At 44.5% G+C, this 22,963-nt stretch overlaps 1 protein-coding gene across 1 annotated transcript in view; it reads right to left on the reverse strand.

Moving 5' to 3' along the window:
• The window catches only part of BCL2L13 (BCL2 like 13), a 279,452-nt gene that overhangs the window by 66,712 nt on the left and 189,777 nt on the right, over positions 1–22,963 (reverse strand). Inside the window, exon 6 of the mRNA XM_069228057.1 lies at positions 16,936–17,079. Coding sequence (XP_069084158.1) covers positions 16,936–17,079 — 144 coding nt within the window. The remainder of the gene's footprint in view (positions 1–16,935; positions 17,080–22,963) is intronic.

Here is a 22,963-nt window from a genome sequence, read left to right on the forward strand (position 1 = left end):
TCTGGTCAGTCCCCACACGGTTAGCAACAGCTGTAGTGCCGCATTTAGAGCTAAGGCCATCTGCCGTCCCCTCAGCGATCTCAGGGGGAAAGCAAGAGGGCTAGGAAGGCCAAGCAGAATGTACACAGGGAATCTAGGGATCTGAGTGTCAAACACTATGTCAATTAAGTCTATTATGTTCTCCCAGTACCGGTGAAGCTTAGGGCAGTGCCATACTAAATGGACAAGCGACCCCCCCACCCCCACATCCCCTCCAACAGAGGCTACATTTAGTGGGATCTCAAGCTTGAATCCGTGCTGGGGTGTAGAACCAAGAGGAGGCTACTTTATAGGCTGTCTCTGTACCTGCTGCATTGTAAGCTGTGTGGTGTGCCCTGTAGAAAATGCTCTCCCATTCCTCGTCTGAGAGCTCCCTCTCCAGTTCCCTCTCCCACCTCAGCTGGCCCTTAGTCTTAGGTGAACGGGCCCCTCCCCGCAGAAGAGCGTAAAGCTCCGAGATCACACGCTTATCACCCTTTTTCATTAGAATCCTTTTTCAAACGGTGTTAACGGCCTGTCTATTAATGTTCTATTAGCTGGTAGCAGGGCCCAATGTCGTATTTGAAACTACATCATCCTGTCAGCCTCGGTTAGGCCATATGTCTCCCTTAGTTGGTCAAAGGGGATCACCCCCTGCTCGTCGAATAGATATCCTACCCTTTTACAGCCCCCTTCATGCCATCGACGTAATGCTTCCAACTGGAGACCCGGAACAAAATCAGGGTTCGCACCCAAGGGAGTCATTGGGGACGGGAAGGTCGTCAAGCCCACCCTGTTGGCCACCCGATCCCACACCCTCATCGAGACCTCCGTGACCGGGGATACATACAACCCCCGCGCTCTGTGACGGCACCTAAGCCAGGGCTCCTTCCATATATGGGAGCCAGCCACTGCCTGGTCCATGAAGCACCAATGCTTCTCGGAAGATGGGCGGCTCCATTCCAAGAGGAAACGCAATTGTGCTGCTTGAAAGTATTGCAGGAGGCAGGGGACCGCGAGTCCACCCTCCTGCTTAGGGCGGTACAGCACCCATCATGGTAGCCGCGACGCCTTCCCTCCCATATAAATCTTAGAACTGCTGTTTGGAGGGTTGCTATCGATCGCGGCGGGGGTTCCACCGGAAGAGCCTGAAACACATACAGTATACGTGGCAGGATGGTCATCTTCACTGCCGCCACCCTGCCCAACCAAGACAGTTTAAGTCTCCCCCAGGACTTTAAATTGCATTGCACCTCCCGGATTAGTTTTGTGTAATTAAACGTCGCCGTACAAGCGACCGTGGAGGCCAGCTCGACCCCCAAGTACGGAAGGCCCGAGGAAGACCATATAAAATGGAATCGGGCCTTCAGATCCCTTTCATGCTCAGCACTGATAAACTTGCCCATAACCTGCGATTTTTTGCATATTTATCCGGAATCCCGAAACACGCCCAAATTCCTCTAAGACACCCATTAGTACTTGCAGGGAGGTCGCAGGTTCCGTCAAAGTAAGAATTACGTCATACGCATATAACGATATGATATGCTCATCACCCCCAAACATCGCCCCAGTGATCCGAGAGTAGTCTCGGAGCCTCTGCGCCATAGGCTCCATATCAAGCGCGAACAAGAGGGGCGAAAGCAGGCACCCCTGCCGGGTCCCTCTTTGAAACGAGAATGGTAATTTTTCTGGACTAAAATTCTGCTTCCTTATAGAATTATTCTTTGTTTTATTTGTCTTCTCAAAGTGCTGCCAATTGTAAAGGGAAGCATTATGTTGAATGGTAAAGAGAGCGTTCCATGAATTCTTTAGATGTCACCATGGTACGCCAGCATAGTCTCGGTTCGCTGGGACAGTCCCTCAGGTCTCTCCAGAATCTCCGTCTGAGACGTGTCACCAGATGCCGCCGTGTCAGAGACCACGCCTGGGCCTAACACCTGGAAGCCACCTCCTGCGCAGCTCAGCTTTTACTGCCTCCGTATGTACGAGCCCACAATTACTTCCATTCCCAGCAGGTAAGTGTCGCAGTATTGAGGCAAAGCGGTGGAGCCCCCGTCTTTACTCGGGGCTCAACTCAGTCTTCCAGTCCGCCCCGCATAGGGGTGCTAGGGTGGGGGCACCAGTCTCCAGCCCCCTCTCGAGTCCTGCATGCAGGGGCGCCCCCCACGCCCAAAGCGATCGTGCAGCCTGGGGTCACAACCCCCGCGACGGCCCGCAGCTCGCGGGGCCCAAACCAAGCCTTCCAGGCCCTCGCCCTATTGCCGTCAAGCTCAGACGGCCGCCGGAGAAGGGCCCGCCTCGCGGCCCGATCGAATCTCTGGGCCGACCGCCGCTCACCACAGGAGCAGAGCAACTCTCCTCAGAGCCCTCGCCGGGCTGCAGAAAGCCCTCGGGGGCGCTCCCCACCTCGGGGAGGGCCTCCAGGCGTCCCCCGCCAGGCCAAACAGCAAATTTTCGGGCCGGGGCGGCGGTGCCCGGACGGGCATGTCCTAGCACGCCGCCATCTTGGACACGCCCAGAAAGGCACTTTTAATCATGTCATTATGGTGAAAAGGACTCTTCCTCCCTACAGAATCGGATGGCTATCTTTGAAAGAAATTACAATTTCTCCAAGAGAAAGACTGGTAAAATTCCACAGATCTCAGGATCATACCCAAGATGTAAACATTACATTCCTGATGAGAATATTCAGAGAATACAAGTCTTACATGGATCAGAAGAGGATTTATTCAAAGGATTTCCCATCACTCGGAAAAGAGTGAAAAATAGTGGCCACAGAATCAAGAAAAATATTTGTCCCTGCAATTAAAAAAAGACACTCCTGTACAAAGGAGCCCAGAAGGACAATTGGAGTGGACATCCCCAGCCAGAAGAGGATACCCCCTCCATAGGTATTTGCAATAAGAAGGTGTTTAACTGTACTAGAATTTCAAGAAAAAAGGCTGATCAAAGATGTAAATTTTAGAAAGCGCAGACCTCACTCAGAGTCCTATCATGAAGTACAGAAGAAAATCTGGGGACAAGTGAGCAGAATTTAAACCTAGCCCCACTATTACTCAATCATATCTTACATATCAACAAAAATGCTTTTGATCACAGCATATTCCTTATAAGGGGTTAACATATCCATTCTTTTTAAAATTAATTTTGGACAGGAACCAATTTTACCATTGGTAACATCTATGTCAAGTTATGATTAAACCGGCCAGACAGAAATTGAAAATAAGCCTCCTGACATATTTGGGAATTATGTTCAACCCACCCGAAACCAAACAATGAAAAACAAAACAATTAGGGAGACAGAAGTATTAACAAAGAAATGGCTCCAAAATGTTTTTCTTCGTGGGTTACAATGCAAACTATCAACACAATCCTGCCCTCTGTAAAGTACTTCGGATTGCATTTCATGTCACTGTGCGTTTGGTAAAATGTGATGATGCATCACTCAACTAACCCAAACAACAAAGTTCAGGGGTTCCTCAGATAACATACCTATAGGATGCATGAAACAATACACTACAAATGAATTCTACAATATCCTTAAACAAATTGTGGCATATGGACAGAGGACTCGTAATATATGCTTCACCAACCTGCAAGGTACAAAAGAAACCACGGACAGCATTGTGAGTATCCCAAATAGTTTAGTGTGTGTGTGTTTATATATATATATATATATATATATATATATATATATATATATATATATATATATATATATATATATATATATATATATATATATATATATATATGAGAGAGAGAGAGAGAGAGAGAAAATGATGTACACTAGGTACATCTGTTCGTGGCAAGTAGTGCTGCAGATTCACATGCTTTGCATAAGTTCGTCATTTGGTGTTGGGCTCTGAGTGTTTCAAGTTTTTTTTCTTCGAAGAAGCTTTTTCGAGTCACGAGATCGAGTGACTCCTCCTCTTGGTGATAGTGCGCATGGGTATCAAGTCCTTTGTGATTGTTTTCCCACAGGAGGGTGAAGTAAGGAGTGAAGAAATGTATATGTACACACACGTGTGTGTGTGTGTGTCCATAAAGATGTCTATTAAATGTATATACATATTTAAATAATAAAGTACCACAATGGAACACGTCTGAACCAAACGGCGGAAACAGAACAATCTAACAAAGGATTCTATGCCCATGCGCACTCTCACCGAGAGGAGGAGTCACTCAATCTCGTGACTCGTAAAAGCTTCTCAGAAGAAAAACAACTTTTAACACTCCAAGCCCAACACTAGATGGAGAACTTATGCAAAGCATGTGTATCTGAAGCTACACATGCCAAACATATATATTATATATTATATATATATACATATATATATATACATATATATATATATATACACACACACACACATACATATTCAACAAAAAGGTGAAACCATTGCACTCCAAGAAGTATATCAGCAATCTTTTTTATTTTGACAAAAAAGTGAGTGCCTCCACCAACTGATGCGTTTGGACCACCTAGGTCTTGATCACAGATACACACACACACACACACACACACACACACACAAATACATATATTTTACCCTACTCACGGTCGCCAGTAGGTAGTTATACTTAGGACCTAGTTTCCATAGAAAAAAAACGTTGTTTTGCCAATAACTTTGGCATTTTTTGACGAACTATCACGAAATTTTCAAAATTAGTTTGCCACTCACTACAGCTGCTGTCTTGAAAGTTATCGGGGTGATCTGTCAAGCAGGGGCTGAGAAAAAGGTGGAGGGTCCCAAAACGCATTTTTGCCATACATTTTTCCATAGGGTCTTTAGACAAGACTACAGCACAAATCGTTAAAAAGAATTACACCAAATTTGGCAAAGCGCTAGATCTTCATGCGCAGAGCGTGCTTTCTGTTATTTGGTGTAAATATGTTCAGTGGTGTTTGAGATATTAAAGGAAAAAGAAATCTAGGTATCTGGGCAGTTGGTGTTCGGATACAGCCAATTAAAAAAAAAAAAATTACTAGTCAATCCTGATACAATAAGAGTAGTTCCAAGTAACTATGACTCCTGCCCTAAGGTATCTATAACTCGTACCAGTTGCCATGCACTGCCAAATATCCCCAATTATATCGCTCATGACATCTTCTATGACATCATTGATATTATGGCTGTAATATTTTTAGTAAAATTATTAATGAGAATAATGTGCATGGTGAGAGTTATAGTTACTTGAAAGAACTCTAAAAGCTGAATTTCTATGGTTTTGTATGTGTAAAATCTGAACCTAACTATAACATCTCTAACATATACAGATATATATCCCAGAAGAAACCGTGTTCCAATAAACACAGACACGCGCACTCTCAGGAACGACAGAACCAGAAAGTTTATTCACAAAGCCGACGTGTTTCAACTTCTGTCTTTGTCAAAGCCAATGTGTAACAGTGGACGAAAGCCCCATTCCCTTTAACACCACTGCGTCACCACAAACATAGTAAACAGACTGTGAAATGCCTTTCCGAGAAAACAGAATACAAAATAACTACATTTTTTGTCAACATTCCAAAACATACATTTACAGAAAAACAATGTGGAAAGAAAAATATGCTTAAGTAATGTTAAAAAATGAGCTCACGTTCAATCCTGCAGCGCACCTTTTCCTTTGTGTGCTGAAGCCGCTCGCTCCAACAGAAAAAGGAAAAGGAAAAATCTGTTACATTGTCAAAGTTGAAAAACACATATTGCATCCAGTAGCAGAACTGAGTGCATTCAAACCGCTTTACCCCAAATTTCCATCATATCAAAAATATAATCATGACAATACTTAAGTAATGTTACTAGGAGAAAGGTTTGGTGATCTATATCCTCAAAGAGCATCTCAGAGAGGTGGGAGTGTACGTCCAAGGGAGCGCCCCCCTCCTTCCCTGAATTTCCACAACAATTCCATTAACTCCAAATCAAAATTGTAGCACTCCCAAATACATTTTCTTTCAGCAAACTTTATTGGCAACGCAGAAAAGAAGGTTAATGCATTTTATTTTCTGCCTTGCCAAAAAGTTGCAAAAAGAAAAAAAAAAAAAAAAAAAAGAGAAGAAGTTGCCTATGGCTAGGCCCTGTGCTGAACCTACCAATGGTGCACAACCTCGGCTGCACATGGCCTTGTGCTGTGCACAGCACATTTTGACAGCTGGATGTGCCTGTGGCCAGGCCCTAGATCCAACCGACTGCGGTCACCAAACTCCTGCTGCGTACACCCTGTGGCAAGGGTTAGGCGTGGTGTGTCTGGGCTGTGGCAAGGCCTATGCCCATCCCACCACAGTCACCCAACCCCTACTGCGCATGACCAATCAACAGCAGGGGGTTTGGCACTGGTTGTGAGCTGCAGCCCAACTACCTCCGGGCACCAAATACCTGGTGGGCATGGCCCTCTGCCAAGCACAGCGGTGTTTAGGGGCAGTTTCTCTGCTTCCAATATGCCATGGTATGGGCCAGGTGCTAGCATGGCCTGCTGCCAAGTCCTGCACACATAGTACACTGTGCATGGTCATTTGGCATGCACAGTGGTGGATGGGAAAGGGCCCCAAAGCTGGGCCTGAGCTGTCACCAGGCTGCGCCTGACTAAGTCACCACGGGCACCCACTCCCTGAAGTTCCAGGCCTCCAGGTCACCAAAAAGGGGATGGGTGCTGGCCTGGCATGTGGGCGCTGTAAACAGCAAGGGGCTGCGGCATTATGCCTGGCTTTCAGCCATGCGCTGCGGTGGCTGAGACCAAGCCCTGGCCTCCAGCCAGACCCTGTATCTAATCTATCGCAGAGGTTGGTTGCTGAGGCTGGCCCACAGCGCCTTTGGCAGTTAGCAACTGGGTGTAAAATTGGCACAAGCTTCACATCCTACAACTTGCATCTGGGTTAATTGCCTAATGTCTAACACGTAAATCCACAACATCTAAAATGGTGCCCCAGCCCTTCTAGAGACAAAATAATCTTAGATCTACTACAGCTTGCAGTGAAAGTAATGTCAAACTGAAAGAAGCCTCCGTTCACTTGTGGTAGGGATGGCTTTTCTCCTCTTACACATATGCGATAATAGTATTGTTATTCAGGTGATCATGACCAATTAGCAGTACACCACCACCATGAATTAAATTAGAAAATCCTACCAGGGAACCTATTTAAATGTATCCGATGTCAAACCTCACAGCAGTGAATTTTCATTCTTTATTCAATACTCTTATCTCAGAGACACACACACACACACACACACTGGTATTTATTTGACATCATAACACTCTTGATGGCACTGCACTCTTTTCTTACATAATGCATTTTTTCCCTTTCTTTGTTAGATGTATTGAGTTCTTCCTTATCTTAGTGTTTTGATCATTATTTCCATCCAGCTAGACCAATATGTATATCAACTGACCACAGCAGATCATGGGATGTTTATCTTAGGTTTTATTTATTTCTCTGGGCCTCTTATGAGGTTTCTTGCTTTACAATTAAATCTAGAAAACAGCTTAAACAGTTTATGTATAACCTGGCCTCTTATACTCCAAGCCAATGTAGTAGTCACAGACTTCTAACTCCCCTTTCTAACTCCTCTTTCTTGAGAAGATCGTTCCTCTTCTCCAAACTGATGGGTGGTGCTGACAACAGTCCTAGTGACAGTATGCCTGGATTACTGCATCATCACCTGCACAAGCGTATCCAAGAGCATCAGGGAAAGCACCAGAAACTGACCACTGTCAGAAACTGGAGATGATGTAACCTTCCCACCAATTAATCGATTAACTTACATTCAGGACATCAAAACAGGAAGGCAGAGTCCAAAAATGAGTAACACCCTGAACTCTGCCCTTTGAACTTCATACGCACGATTCAAGAAACTCTTAATAATGGAGATGTCCGACATACAGTTGACAGGCTCCAAACTCCCCATCCACCCCCCCCCCCACCCTCTCATCTCCTGCTCTGTAGTGTATTTCGTACTGTACTTCTAGCAGTCAAAAGTAACCAATGAGATATGTAACAATGTAAGAACATTCACAAATAAATAACTAGGATCCTATGCCACAGCCAATTTAAAAAAAAAAAAAAAAATATAGGATATGGTTTATTCAGAACACCATGAATTTCACATGGGTCTCACTCAGTATGCTTACAAACACCAATACTGTAATTCAAGCTACTAGTACTACTGAAATTCAAATGAAGTGGATCTGGCCCTTGCCACCCCAAAAACCGAGAAAGCCTTTGATCTAGTACAACTAACACCCACTCTAATTTGCCTTAGACTATTAAGGGTTTTGCACCAAACATCTGCCTCTATCCAAGTTGTGCATAATCAGCCAGAAGCTCTACGTTGAGCAATTTTGTCTAGCATTCAAAGAGGCACAAAACAGGACTGACCCATGTCACTTAAAGCATGTAATGGAAAAGCTGTGAAAATGCTGATTGCCTAAGCTATCAACAATCAAGTGTAGATATAGCGTATGTTTGCAACATGTCTAAGACTACAAACATATTAGTGTGAAATATTTTGTTTTATGTAAAGAAATCCTACATACAGAGATTACACTTACTCCCAAACTCATGATTGGAACAGATCACTCAGTTTATGGCTTTAGTGAATTTTATAACACAATATTTGCGGCCACTGGTATTGCCTGCATATGTATTGCTACAACCTGGCTAGATGTTGGACTCCCCTATAATACAGCAGTGTTGGGCCCGCTACTTAGCCATCTTTCACCTTGAAAGTTTTCTATATAAACGTAAGGCGGTGAAGAAAAGGAAACAGATATCTGTGCCACTCTAGAATATTGGATTCATTAACCATGGCACCCAGCACGATGAATGGTGTGAACTATACCTTATGATTGATTTAGAATGCATATTGCTGTGCTTAAATCATGATTACTCATGTATTTACCTTGCTTTAACTTTCGATGATCCACTTCCAATAAAAAGGAAAGGAAAATGTAGCTTACCTAGTAAGCATCTGTTTGTGGCATGCAGTGCAGTAGATTCACATGCTATGCATACTTCGGCCATCTAGTGCTGGGTCCAGAAGGTTGCAAGTTGTTTTTGTTCAAAACGTCTTTAGAGTCTAGAGGTAGAGTGACTCCTCCTCTTGCTGGCAATGCAAATGGTTCTGGACTCCGTCTTCAATAGTTTTCCTGCAGGCGGAGATGAATGGAGTGAAGTGTAAATATAAGCAAGAGAAATGACCATGTGTGAGAATGCATATCAAGAGACAAATGGCCACAGATGTCCGGGGAGGAGGGTGGGTGCATGTGAATCAACAGCACTACATGCCACAAACACATGCTTACTGGGTAAGTAACAGTCTGTTTGATGGCATGAGTGGCTGTAGATATACATGATCTGCATAGACTGTAAAACAGTGCCTCCCAAGAAGCTGTGGCTAACCTGTGGGTGTTAGTGCTTTGAAAAAGAGTACTTAGCACTGCCAGACCTACATTGGCTTGTTGGTTGGCTCAAACATCCACACAATAATGTTTAGTGAAAGTGTGTGGTGTTGACCATACAGCTACCTTACAAATGTCAGCTATAGGTGTGTTACCTAAAAATGCACCTTTCTTAAGTGTTGAATGTGGTCTAGGGGTAATAGGTAGTAGCCTCTTCGCTTTTGCACAACAAGTTTGGATGCATTTAACAATCCATTTTGCTATGCTGGATTAAGTAATAGGGTTAACTTTAGGTGGCTGAGAAAAAGCAACAAAAAGTTATTTTGTATTTTTGAAAGATTTAATTCTATCAATATAGAACATAAGTGCTCTTTTCACGTCTAATTGTGTGCATGGCTCTTTCAGCAATTGAATCAGGTTATGAGAAAAAAGGCAAGTCAATAGTTTGGTTGAGATGAAATAGGGACACTACCTTTGATGGACATTTTGGGTTGGTGCGAAGAACTACTTTATCTTTATGTATTTGAAAAAAAGGTTCTTGTAATGTTAACGCCCGCAGCTCACTTACATGTCTTAGGGAAGTGACTGCAATTGCAACTAAAAAGGCTACTTTCCATGGAGAAACTGTATAGGGAATTAATGTAGTGGCTCAAAAGGTGGCCCAATAAGGGAGTACTATATTAAGGTTCCAAGAAAGCACTGGAGGTAATCTTGGTATCACATTTTCAGTCCTTCCTCTAAAGTCTTTATGACAGATACTTTAAAAAGAGAAGAAAGCTATCGGTTCTGAAGATAAGCAGTTATGGCTCCTAAATGTAATCTTATAGAGGTATATACCAGGTTTGCTTTTAGCAAATAAAGATACAAAATAACATTTTATACCAACACTTGGAAAGGATCCCTGTTTTTAGAAATGCAATAGTGAACAAAGCGTTTCCACTTCGCTGCATAACCCGCTCTAGTGGTTGGTTTGCAAGCTTCTTTAAGAATGTCCATAATTTAAATACCCAAATTCTATGACTTCAGGAGCCAAATTGCAAGACTCAACTCCTTGGGATTTGGGTGCCTGATCTGACCTTGGTCAAGAGTGAGAAGGTCCGGGTCGAGGGGAAGCTTCTCATGTGGCACTACTGATAGGTCCAGCAGAGTGGTGAACCATGGTTGCCTTGCCCAACGAAGATTACCATAAGAGAAGCTGTGCTGTGATTCCCAACCACATATGGGAAAAGAGGGCGAGGTGAAAAAGTGTAGGCAAATATCCCCGACCAGATAATTCATAGAGCATTGCCCTGGGACTGAGGGTGTGGGAATCTGGAGGTGAAGTATGGGCATTTAGCATTCCACTTTGTGGCTAACAGATATATGTTTAGAAATCCCCACTTTTGGAAGACTCTGGGGTGGAGTTCTCACTCGTGGACTTGTTGCTGCATCCTGCTGAGGAGGTCAGCTAAATGTTATGGCGTATGACCCAGTGCCAAATTGTCTGTGCAGGGCGAGACAACTGTATTGAGTGTGTCCCCCCTGTTTCTGCAGATAAAACATGTCTCTGTCAAGTTATCTGTACGAATGAGGACTACTTTGTTGATGAGATGCATCACAAAGGCTTTGAGCGCTAGATAAACAGCTAGCAGTCTAGCCAGGCAGTCTAGACAGTCAAAAGGTTGGTCTTGTTCCACCACTGAAACAGCGAAAGGTGTGGTTGTCTACCAACACTAGATCCTCTAAATCACCCTGTGCCTGAGACTGTTGGCATGATGGACATTCCTGCAACGGCCACAATTAAAGACGAGGATGTGGCACGATTGCAATACAAGAAGCCATACACCCTAGAAGTTTCATAATTCATTTCACTGCGACTTACTGATTGTGGAAAAAGTGAAGAAACTGTTTGAAAGTTCTGTATTCTTGCTGCATTTGGATAAGCTATTCTTAACTGTATTGATTATGGCTCAAAGGTAAGGTTGTACCTGAAGACGTGTGAGATGCGGCTTTTGGAAATTGACTGAACCCTAAATGGTGAAGAAAGTATATTGTGGCTTGAATGTGGCTGATACATTGCTTAATAGAGCTGGCTTTAATGAGCCTGTTGTCTAGGTACGAGTATACATGAATGTTCTGCCTGCGGAGGTGAGCCGCTACCACTACTAGGCATTTTGTGAACACTTTTGGTGCTCTGGTGACCCCGAATGGAAGCACCGTGAACTCGTAATGTTGCCCTTCTATGATAAATCTGAGATACTTGCGGTGTGCTGGGTGTTTAGGAATACGGAAATAGGCTTCTTTTAGATCCAGTGTTGACAGAAAGTCGCCTTGTTGTAGAAAGGGCAGTACATCTTGGAGTGTGACCATGTGAAAATGTTCTGATATAATGTAATGGCTTAAGGGTCTGAGATCTAGGATGGGTCTTAATGAGCCATCTTTTCTTGGGTGTGAGAAAGTAAAGGGAATACACACCAGTTCCATGATGTTGAATAGGAACTGGTTGTATTGCCCCTTTGGCTAGTAAAGACTGTACTTCCTGTTTGAGGAGAATAATGTGATCCTGTGAAACTGTGTGACGGCGAGGTGGGGTGTTTGGAGGTAGGGAACTGAGCTCCAGGCAAAGACCATGTTGGATAATATCAAACACCCATTGATCTGTTGTAATTTGTTGCCAGTTTTGTAGGAAGAACTGAAGGCGCTCTCCTACAGATGTTTGATAATCGGAGGAAAGCTGGGAGTCACTGTTTTGAAACAGTGGCAGAGGTTCAAGGGGAGGGTGTCTTACTTCTACCTCTGTAGTTATTCCCCCTATAGGAAACATTGTAAAATCCTCTGTGTGAGGAGGCGTGTGGCTGACGTTTCATGTAGGATGAGGATGTTTCATCTGAAGATGATTTAGAAGCAGGTTTGTACTGTGGTCTAAGACAGGCACCACGAGAGAGAGAGAGGAAGTAGCACCCCCCATGGATTTTGCACCTCGTTGTCCTTCTCCATCTCTACTAACGCCTGAACTACTTGCGGACCAAAAAGAGGATTCTTATCTAATGGTACGTCCAAGATTGTTTGTTGTACCTCTTGTTTGAAACCGGAAATATGTAGCCATGCATGCCAGCCTTAGAGAACACTTGTATTAGTACCTAGGGCTACTGTATCAGCCAAGTCCAAAGCACAGCATATGAAGCTATTGGAAATTAGCTGTTACTGGTTAACAATTTCTTGCCTTCTTTTTCTGTGCGTCTCTGGGAGGCATTGGCGTAACTGCTCCATTTAGTCACAATGTGCATGACCATATCTCACCAGGAGTTCCTGGGTATTGGCAATACGCCAGTGATTTGCTGCTCAAGCAGCAACACATTTGCCTAAAGCGTCAATGCGCTTATTCTTCTTATCGGGGTGGAGCATCTTGAGCAGCTTCGGAATTAACTCTCTTACTAGCATTTGACACAACCAGAGTCTGCTGGAATCTGACCCCTGAGATAAATTGGATCGGAGGGAGAGGCCTTATTTTTTTTTGCCTTTTCTTAGGGTAATAAAGGCTCTAACAGGCTCTTGAAATGTATCATCCGTATGTCTTAACATTTCCTTAAGCACAAGGAGCTACTGAGTGGACTTGTGTAAGGCAGTTAGTGTCTCAAAGAGAAAATCATCCTCTATAGGATCTTTACGGAGGGGTACCTGGTGGTATGTATCTTCAATTCCCATGAGTTTTTGAAAAGAAGTAGTGTCATCAGGTGGTGAAGGTCTAACAGGGTAGACCTTTATATCTGCATCAGCCTAGGTGTCCACATCATATTGACACCAAGGGTCTCTGTCGGCCTAAAAGTGCGCTGTGTCATCCCCCGTGTCCCTAGTATCATGGAAGGAATGAGGTGAGCCTTGCAGAGAAATATTTAGAGGGTCACCCCGAGAATGTTGTGGAGAAGAAGTTTGTGGTGGAATGATTGGTGGAGGAGATTTAGGCAGAGATGGCTGAACCTCTTCCAAATCCTTGTCCATTCGCCTCTGTTTAATTTGAGGTGTAGGTGTTTCTAAGGCCTCCTCAAAAGTAAGCTGTCGCTTGGAAGGAGTGGGCAACAGTTTTAACCAAAACTCTCCCCATTTGTGGCTGAATGTGAAGCTGCGACTGCATGACTTGAAGCTGCTGCTTCATCTTTTGAAGAATTGGCTCTGGTGGTAATTTCAACTACAGGAGTGATCTGGTTTCTAGTGTTTTCAGTGAAGCGCTTTTAATTTTCGATGCCTAAGTTGTCGGAGCTGATGCAGGCAACCTTTTCTGTGCCAAAACAGTCACGCTGAGTGCCGTGTGGAAGGTTTCAGTGCCGAAGCGATTACCTTTGACTTACGTTTTGATGCCTAGCCTGAGGGTGGGGCATCCAAAAAAGTCTTTCGATGCCTGCCATGGCCAGAGGGCAGTGGTGGCTCAATAGCCTGTGCTTTATAAACTTATGAGTTTTTTGGTCAGAGGAGGGGTTTTGTGTTCTCACCGTTTGTTGACCTGGAGGGCTTTCCTGCATCTCAAGAATCATTTTGTCTTTCGAGTCTGGATCTTGAATGGAAAACACCTCCTCTTTGTCAGCTAAAGCCTGCTGAATTTCCTGCTCCGTGTCCGACATGGTGTCTTGGATATTGAAAATGTTGGGCGTCTCCTCAACTTCTTGTGTCTATATTTCTCTGCAATGGGGCTCTTCTATCTCGCAGAGTCTTTTCGACTGGGAGACCTCGCCGGCTTCTTCTGTATGTTCTGGCGACACGCAGAGGTTACAGACCTGATGTTGATCGGTCCGAGGGAATTCGGAGTGACACTCCGGGCAGAAATGGAAAGGCGTCCGTTCCATCAGGCTTTCATTTGCCAAGGTGTTGAATGGACAAAATGGCCGCCCAAAGGGGGCAGCCCTACATGCCTCAATCGAAAGAGTTCACATTAACAGATTTCTTCAATGCAGGAACGGAAAGGGATAGAGTAAAACATGATCCAAAACAATACCAATGGGTTTGGAGAGTATTTTCCCCGAACAGAAGAGAACAAAAGACATTCTGAAAAAAAACCACTTGCAACCTTCCGGACCCAGCACTGGATTGCGGAAGTATGCAGAACATGTGTATCAACAGCCAAACATGCCATCAAACATAGTGAATGCTCCTAACCACTGGCACATTTAGGCCTAACCTGTTAAGCCACAACCCCAAAGACAGACTTTTGTGCCTCATTTGATATCATCAGTTAATTTTAGTTTGCCTCTCCTGAACGACAATTAGATATGCCCATTTCACTATACATAAGATTCTGCCAATCCAGTTAGCAAGCCAGTGGGCTACAAAAAGATGTACCATTCCATGAGTAAAAATGTTGTACATAATCACCGTTGTGTTCTGAAATATGTACCGGGAAATCAATCTGTTTTTTTTTTTTAATCTGGAAGCAATAGGAAAAAAACAGATTAACTAGCCATCGGTAAACCCAATCCCCAGAGGAAACTATTTATCTATGCTGGTGCATCTGAATATGGCAAGGTTTATCTTAAATCCTCATGTTGGTTAATGTATGACTCAGAACTCTATTGCATGCATCTTTGTCCTTGATGTAGTAAGTGATGCTTCCAGTAAACCTTGCACAGAACCTATAATGCATTTTCCAGTAAAAGTATATTCTAAAACAAATGATCCGTGTAACGCAAAGGTTGGTTTAATCCACCAGTGACATAAAAAGCAAGAACATATGGTCAGATTTATTGTTTTAGTTCAATTTCCGTTCATCCCTTTTCATATTCAAGCACAATTCTTCCACTGAACTCAGTCATTTTTCTGGTAGAATGACATTGAACTGTATATAAGCAGAAAATGAAGACGCTTACTGGAAGTCGACTATGATCACAACATCCAAGACTCTGTCCTATTAACTGAAGATGAAAAATTAAGTTCTCTAAATTCTGGAAACACTATTTTAAGACAATGCATGCGAAGGCCTTCAAATGTTAGGGTCATTTACGTCAATGTCCAGCTGCTTTGGATCTGAGCAAGTATCTACTTTGCTTCATTTTAACACTACTGTCACAATACTATTTTTGACTTGCTAATGTGTGTCCCATACAAAACAGACTTGTAAATATTCACAACAATGTAAATGGAATACACACTTGACTTTTTGGTTTACCCGCTGTACAATACAGCTTTAAGATCAATGTGTGATGCAGGAAAACGTCTTAAAAAGTTGCCATATTGCATGAACATTTCTAGATGCTCTAAGCATCGAATCATTTGGTTTAAAGTATTACATAAGAAGAAGTCGTTTTAACAGAATCAAGTTGAGTGTGCACAACTTCATTGCAATTGGAGTAAAAAAAAAAAAACGAATGTCTGCAGAATCTTCTTTACTGGTGCTCGAGACACTGTCATTGAGAATACCATACGTATCGATCACAAACAAACCTCATCAATTTTTATTTACTTTATTTTTCAGATATCTTACGTATTACTGTCATGGTTATCTAGTATATCCATGTGTGTGTTTTCATCACCTTAAACATTGTATACTCTTCACAGGAATAAAGGGAATAAAGACCACCACAAAAATCCTAGAGGGACCTTTTATAAAGGTATGTCTTGGAATAAGTCATCTATTCGTAATGAGTTTGTCTTCTATTATGAAGTTCAATGTGGAATGATATTACCGGAAACCAAATTTCCAAGATATGTTTTCAGATTGTAAATAGGTCATATCAAGCTATATATATTGCTCATTTTTTATTGCTTGGCATAGGCATTGCATGGTGTGATAAGCTAGAATATGCATGTTATTTGCGCATGTATCGCATGAATTAGGTGGTAACTTCTCCACATTAAAATATATTACGGAAATATCGTCCTGGAAAGCTCCCACTGGTGTGCATTTAGGTCGTGAAGTGACTGGGAATAGGTTTCTCCAGTGCAGTGTATTAACTATTGGTTTGGTTATTAGGTGAGACCTGGAGGGATGGTGGGAAAGGCAAGGGTGTTTTTACATGTTACTTGCTCAGAGCTGGGAACGGTCTGCTACGCTAACTGCTTTAGGAACGATGGGTAAAGCCCCCTCAACGAGAACCTTTGCTTAACTTTAGGGTCATGTCACAACTAACAAGTTTCATACATACACGACGAGCTGAGCCATCGGAATCTAGCATGTACATGTGGGAGTGGCGTCCCATCTAACACTCAAATTGCACTTCCCAGAACAGAGGTTGAGTGCAGACCTCTTTTTTTGCCTGTCCCAAATGCCATATGCTTTCTTTTTCCCCCACTGTGGTTCTTTTCATGATGTTACACATGTCTACACTTAAAATGTATGCTCAGTTGTTATGTATCGGATACCTCCATCAATGTCTTATCCAGCTTTGCATTTTTATTTTTCTAAACTTATAGGTTCTAAAGAAGAAGAAGAATCTAAAGAAGAAGAAGAAAAAAAAAATAATAATAATAAGGACACAATGCCCTTAGTACATTTCAATCGATGCCACCCGCTCTGGCCCCACACAAAGTAATTTTCAGTCCATAAACTCTTACCCAGCCACCTTGCTGGATGATGTAGTCTGCAGCAGCATCCTCAATATACGTCACGCCATACTGAACCAGCATGCTCAGCGGCTGCTGACCCCTTCTTGTCAGTTCCCTCAGTAAATGCTGCAGCAGAAGGAGAGGCACCAGAACCTGGAACATGATAAAGGTCAGTGAGTACTGAATTTCAAGGAAGGTGGCACTTCATTGTGAAATATCAGTTGCCAGTAACAAAAGATATCTTGCAACCACCCACATTTAAGATATAATCCAGACTTTGTAGTTTACAATTTGTCATTCACGTACAAAATACATTTTGCCCACCATATGTTGATTGGAATGGGAACCTACTCCTTTTTTAACACGATTCTAATACAGGACAGACCGGCATATTCATGAATACCAAAGCCTGCCACAGAACAGAGGACGTCATATCACTTTTGCGAAATCTCATCATTAAGTAAGCAGGTGCCTAAATCCCTTAGGTTGCATGTTTTATTAGAGCTCAGAGCAGACCAGATCAAATAATTTAACTAGCAGACAATGCGTGATCATCTTGTAGCGTTTTCTTTGAGATGTTTGCCACGACAAGGGAGCTACAAGTACTGATAACTAAACTATTCTTTGAAGCAAGGTGCACCCTTTTGTGCAACACAAACTGATCGCGCAGACATGTAAAAAATGCTGTATTCACATTACCTATATCCTTGGCACAGTTTGACGAATCATCACGAACTTTTCCCAGAAAAAGTGTTCTGGTGATGCTTGTTGCGCACAGAAAGTTTCAGGTTGAAAAAAAGGGGGTTAAAAAAAAAAGTTGTGATTCCCATGGTAATTCCCATAGGATTCTTTAGACACGTCTACAGCCAGAACCACTGGATGGAACTACACCACATTTGGCAGAAAGCTAGCTGTCAGTATGCAGATTGTGCTTTTGCTGATTTTGAGTAAATCTGTTCTGTAGTTTTGAGAAATCTAGGGAAATTAAAATGTGTATATCTCTGGCCGCAAAATATTTACGAACAAAGATGAGCTTGTGCAGGGAAATGCACAGCTCTGATTGGCTGCCAAGACTTCAAACCAGGAAGTGTCGGTAGCCATCTTGGGACTCTGCTTTAGTAGGTAAAAGGTAAATAAAAGGGGCCAGGGTAGAGGCACCCTGACCCCTTAGCACTGGTTGCATTGGTGGGGGAGGGCGAGGGATGTCCCAGAGGGACATCCCCAGATAAAATTTAAAAAACACCTTTCTTAAATTAATCTTTTGCCTGGTGGGCCAGGTTCCTGGGCGCATTAAAAATGTAATGGTGACCGCCACCTCCCCATGGCTTTCAATTGAAAATATGCAGGGGACCCGCAGCCCACGGGGCAAATATTTAAAAAAGAAAGGAAGGAAGGGGGTCCCTTTGGGACCCCCAAGTCCAGGGTCCACCCCCTCGTGGCTATGTCCTAGCTGGAGGGATCCGGTTGAGGAGCCACTGATGGCCCTGGGGACCGCCACCCCCCACGGCCAGTGCCTGCTATGTCCTAGGGTGCTCACCCCAGGATATAGCGGTTTCCTGGCTGCAGCTCTGCAGCCAAGCCACATCAAACATTTCTGGTTTTGACAGCAGGACACACACAACACATACACACACCCCCCACACCCACCCACCCACCCACACACCCACCCACACATACACCCACACTCACCCACACCCACCCACCCTTGAGGGCTCCCTCTCAGTGGCAGATAGCCCATAAAGGGAAAATGAAAAAATAAAAACCCTGTATCTCAGTATGAAGGTCGCAGACAAAACGAGTAAGTCGACATGGCACTCCCCTTAGGGTGCCATGCCAACCTCACACTGCCTATGCAGTATAGATAAGTCACCCCTCTAGCAGGCCTTACAGCCCTAAGGTAGGGTGCACTATACCATAGGTGGGGGCACAAGTGCATGAGCACTGTGCCCCTACAGTGTCTAAGCCAAACCTTAGACATTGTAAGTGCAGGGTAGCCATAAGAGTATATGGTCTGGGAGTCTGATACCAAACTTCCCAGTTTTCAGTGTAGCCATTATGGTGCTGTGGAGTTCGTGTATGACAAACATCTCAGCACAATAAATGCACACTGATGCCAGTGTACATTTTATTGTAACATACACCCCAGAGGGCACCTTAGAGGTGCCCCCTGAAACCTTAACCAACTACCCGTGTAGGCTGACTGGTTTTAGCAGCCTGCCACACTCGAGACATGTTGCTGGCCACATGGGGAGAGTGCCTTTGTCACTCTGTGGCTAGTAACAAAGCCTGTACTGGGTGGAGATGCTTATCACCTCCCCCTTGCAGGACTGTAACACCTGGCGGTGAGCCTCAAAGGCTCACCCCCATTGTTACAGCACCAAAGGGCACTCCAGCTAGTGGAGTTGCCCGCCCCCTCCGGCCACGGCCCCACTTTTGGCAGCAAGGCCGGAGGAGATAATGAGAAAACAAGGAGGAGTCACTGGCCAGTCAGGACAGCCCCTAAAGTGTCCTGAGCTGAGGTGACGGACTTTTAGAAATCCTCCATCTTGCAGATGGAGGATTCCCTAAATAGGGATAGGAATGTGACCCCCTCCCCTTGGGAGGAGGCACAAAGCCACCCTTAGGGCTAGTAGCCATTGGCTACTAACCCCCCAGACCTAAACACGCCCATAAATTTAGTATTTAAGGGCTCCCCTGAACCTAGGAACTCAGATTCCTGCAACCTAAGAAGAAGAGGACTGCTAAGCTGAAAAACCCTGCAGAGAAGACGGAGACACCAACTGCTTTGGCCCCAGCTCTACCGGCCTGTCTCCCCACTTCTAAAGACACTGCTCCAGTGACGCTCTCCCCAGGGACCAGCGACCTCTGAATCCTCAGAGGACTGCCCTGCTCTAGAAGGACCAAGAAACTCCCGAGGACAGCGGCTCTGTTCACCCAAGACTGCACCTTTGTTTCAAAGGAGCAACTTTAAAACAACTGCGTTTCCCGCCGGAAGCGTGAGACTTGCTACTCTGCACCCGACGCCCCCGGCTCGACTTGTGGAGAAACAACACATCAGGGAGGACTCCCCGGCGACTACAAGACCGTGAGTAGCCAGAGTTGCCCCCCCTGAGACCCCACAGCGACGCCTGCAGAGGGAATCCCGAGGCTCCCCCTGACCGCGACTGCCTGACTCCCAGATCCCGACGCCTGGTAAAGACTCTGCACCCGCAGCCCCCAGGACCTGAAAGATCGGAACTCCAGTGCAGGAGAGACCCCCAGGAGGCCCTCTCCCTTGCCCAGGTGGTGGCTACCCCGAGGAGCCCCCCCCCCTTGCCTGCATCGCTGAAGAGACCCCTTGGTCTCCCATTGATTTTCATTCGAAACCGGACGTGTGTTTGCACACTGCACTCGGCCGCCCCCGTGCTGCTGAGGGTGTACTTTCTGTGCTAACTTGAGTCCCCCCTGGTGCCCTACAAAACCCCCCTGGTCTGCCCTCCGAAGACGCGGGTACTTACCTGCTGGCAGACTGGAACCGGGGCACCCCCTTCTCCATTGAAGCCTATGAGTTTTGGGCACCGCTTTGACCTCTGCACCTGACCGGACCCGAGCTGCTGGTGTGGTAACTTTGGGGTTGCTCTGAACCCCCAACGGTGGGCTACTTTGGACCCAAACTTGAACCCCGTAGGTGGTTTACTTACCTGCAAGAACTAACAAACTCTTACTCCCCCTAGGAACTGTGAAAATTGCACTGTCTAGTTTTAAAATAGCTATATGTGATTTATTTGAAAAGTATATATGCTATTGTGATTATTCAAAGATCCTAAAGTACTTACCTGCAATATCTTTCATTTGAAGTATTACATGTAAAATGTGAACCTGTGGTTCTTAAAATAAACTAAGAAAATATATTTTTCTATACAAAAACCTATTGGCCTGGAATTGTCTCTGAGTGTGTGTTCCTCATTTATTGCCTGTGTGTGTACAACAAATGCTTTACACTACTCCTTTGATAAGCCTACTGCTCAACCACACTACCACAAAATAGAGCATTAGTATTGTCTCTTTTTGCCACTATCTTACCTCCAAGGGGAACCCTTGGACTCTGTGCATACTATTCCTTACTTTGAAATAGTGCATACAGAGCCAACTTCCTACATTGGTGGATCAGCGGTGGGGTACAAGACTTTGCATTTGCTGGACTACTCAGCCAATACCTGATCACACGACAAATTCCAAAAATTGTCATTAGAAATTGATTTTTGCAATTTGAGCTATTTTTCTAAATTATTAAAAGTTCTGCTAGGGCCTTGTGTTAGTCCCTGTTAGCATTTCTTTTAGAGTTTAAAAGTTTGGTGAAAGTTGGAATTAAGTTCTAGAGATAGTTTTAGATTCTTAAAAAGTATTCCAACTTTTAGAAACATAATGCCTGGTGCAGATGAGAATGTGGTGGAACTCGACCTCACACCTTGCCTCCATCTTAAAATGAGGGAGCAAAGGTCTCTCTGCAAAATAAAGATAATCCCAGTTGGCTTAAGACCCTCCAAACAACAGCTCCAGGAGCTTTTGGCAGAGTTTGAAAAAGCCAACCCCTCTGAGGATGACAGCCCAGAGGATGATGATAGTGACTTGGAGGAGAATTCCCGCCTTCCAGTCCTAATTAGGGAGATCAGGGACCCTCAATCCCAGATTCCAACTGTGACAGTCAGAGATGCTGCTTCCCTCACAGGAGGGGCCAGCACCTCTGAAATCACTTAGGATAACCTCAGTGAAGACGACCTCCTGTTAGCCAGGATGGCCAAAAGATTGGCTTTGGAGAGACAGCTCCTAGCCATAGAAAGGGAAAGACAAGAAATGGGGGTTGGTCCCATCCATGGTGGCAGCAACTTAAATAGGGTCAGAGATTCTCCTGACATGTTGAAAATCCCTAAAGGGATTGTAACTAAATATGAAGATGGTGATGACTTCACCAAATGGTTCACAGCTTTTGAGAGGGCTTGTGCAACCAGAAAAGTAAAGTAAACAGATCTCACTGGGGTGCTCTCCTTTGGGAAATGTTCACTGGAAAGTGTAGGGATAGACTCCTCACACTCTCTGGAAAAGATGCAGAATCTTATGACCTCATGAAGGGTACCCTGATTGAGGGCTTTGGATTCTCCACTGAGGAGTATAGAATTCGATTCAGGGGGGCTCAAAAATCCTCGAGCCAGACCTGGGTTGATTTTGTGGACTACTCAGTAAAAACACTGGATGGTTGGATTCAAGGCAGTGGTGTAAATGATTATGATGGGCTGTACAATTTATTTGTGAAAGAACATCTGTTAAGTAATTGTTTCAATGATAAACTGCATCAGCATCTGGTAGACCTAGGACCAATTTCTCCCCAAGAATTGGGAAAGAAGGCGGACCATTGGGTCAAGACTAGGGTGACCAAGACTTCCACAGGGGGTGACCAAAAGAAAGGGGTCACAAAGCCTCCCCAGGGGAAGAGTGTTGAGACATCCAAAAACAAAAATAGTAAAGAGTCTGCTACAGGCCCCCAAAAACCTGCACAGGAGGGTGGACCCAGAGCCTCTTCACAAAAAAGTTTTGGGTACAAGGGTAAAAACTTTGATCCCAAAAAGGCCTGGTGTCGTAGCTGTAATCAGCCTGGACACCAAACTGGAGACAAGGCCCGTCCCAAGAAAAGTACCACTTCTAACTCCACTCCAGCTAACACTGGAATGGCTAGTCTCCAAGTGGGATCAACAGTGTGCCCAGAGCAAATCAGGTGTCACACTGAAGCTACATTAGTCTCTGAGGGTGGGGGTGGATTTAGGCACACTGGCTGCCTGGCCTCCTAACATGCAAAAATACAGGCAGCAGCTCTTAATTAATGGGACAAGTGTAGAAGGCCTGAGGGATACAGGTGCCAGTGTCACCATGGTGACAGAGAAACTGGTTTCCCCTGGTCAATACCTGGCTGGACAAACTTATCCAGTCACCAACGCTGACAATCAGACTAAAGTAAATCCCATGGCTATGGTAACTTTAGAGTGGGGAGGGGTCAATGGCCTGA

Source organism: Pleurodeles waltl, chromosome 4_1 (assembly GCF_031143425.1).
Source record: "Pleurodeles waltl isolate 20211129_DDA chromosome 4_1, aPleWal1.hap1.20221129, whole genome shotgun sequence".
NCBI lineage: Eukaryota > Metazoa > Chordata > Amphibia > Caudata > Salamandridae > Pleurodeles > Pleurodeles waltl.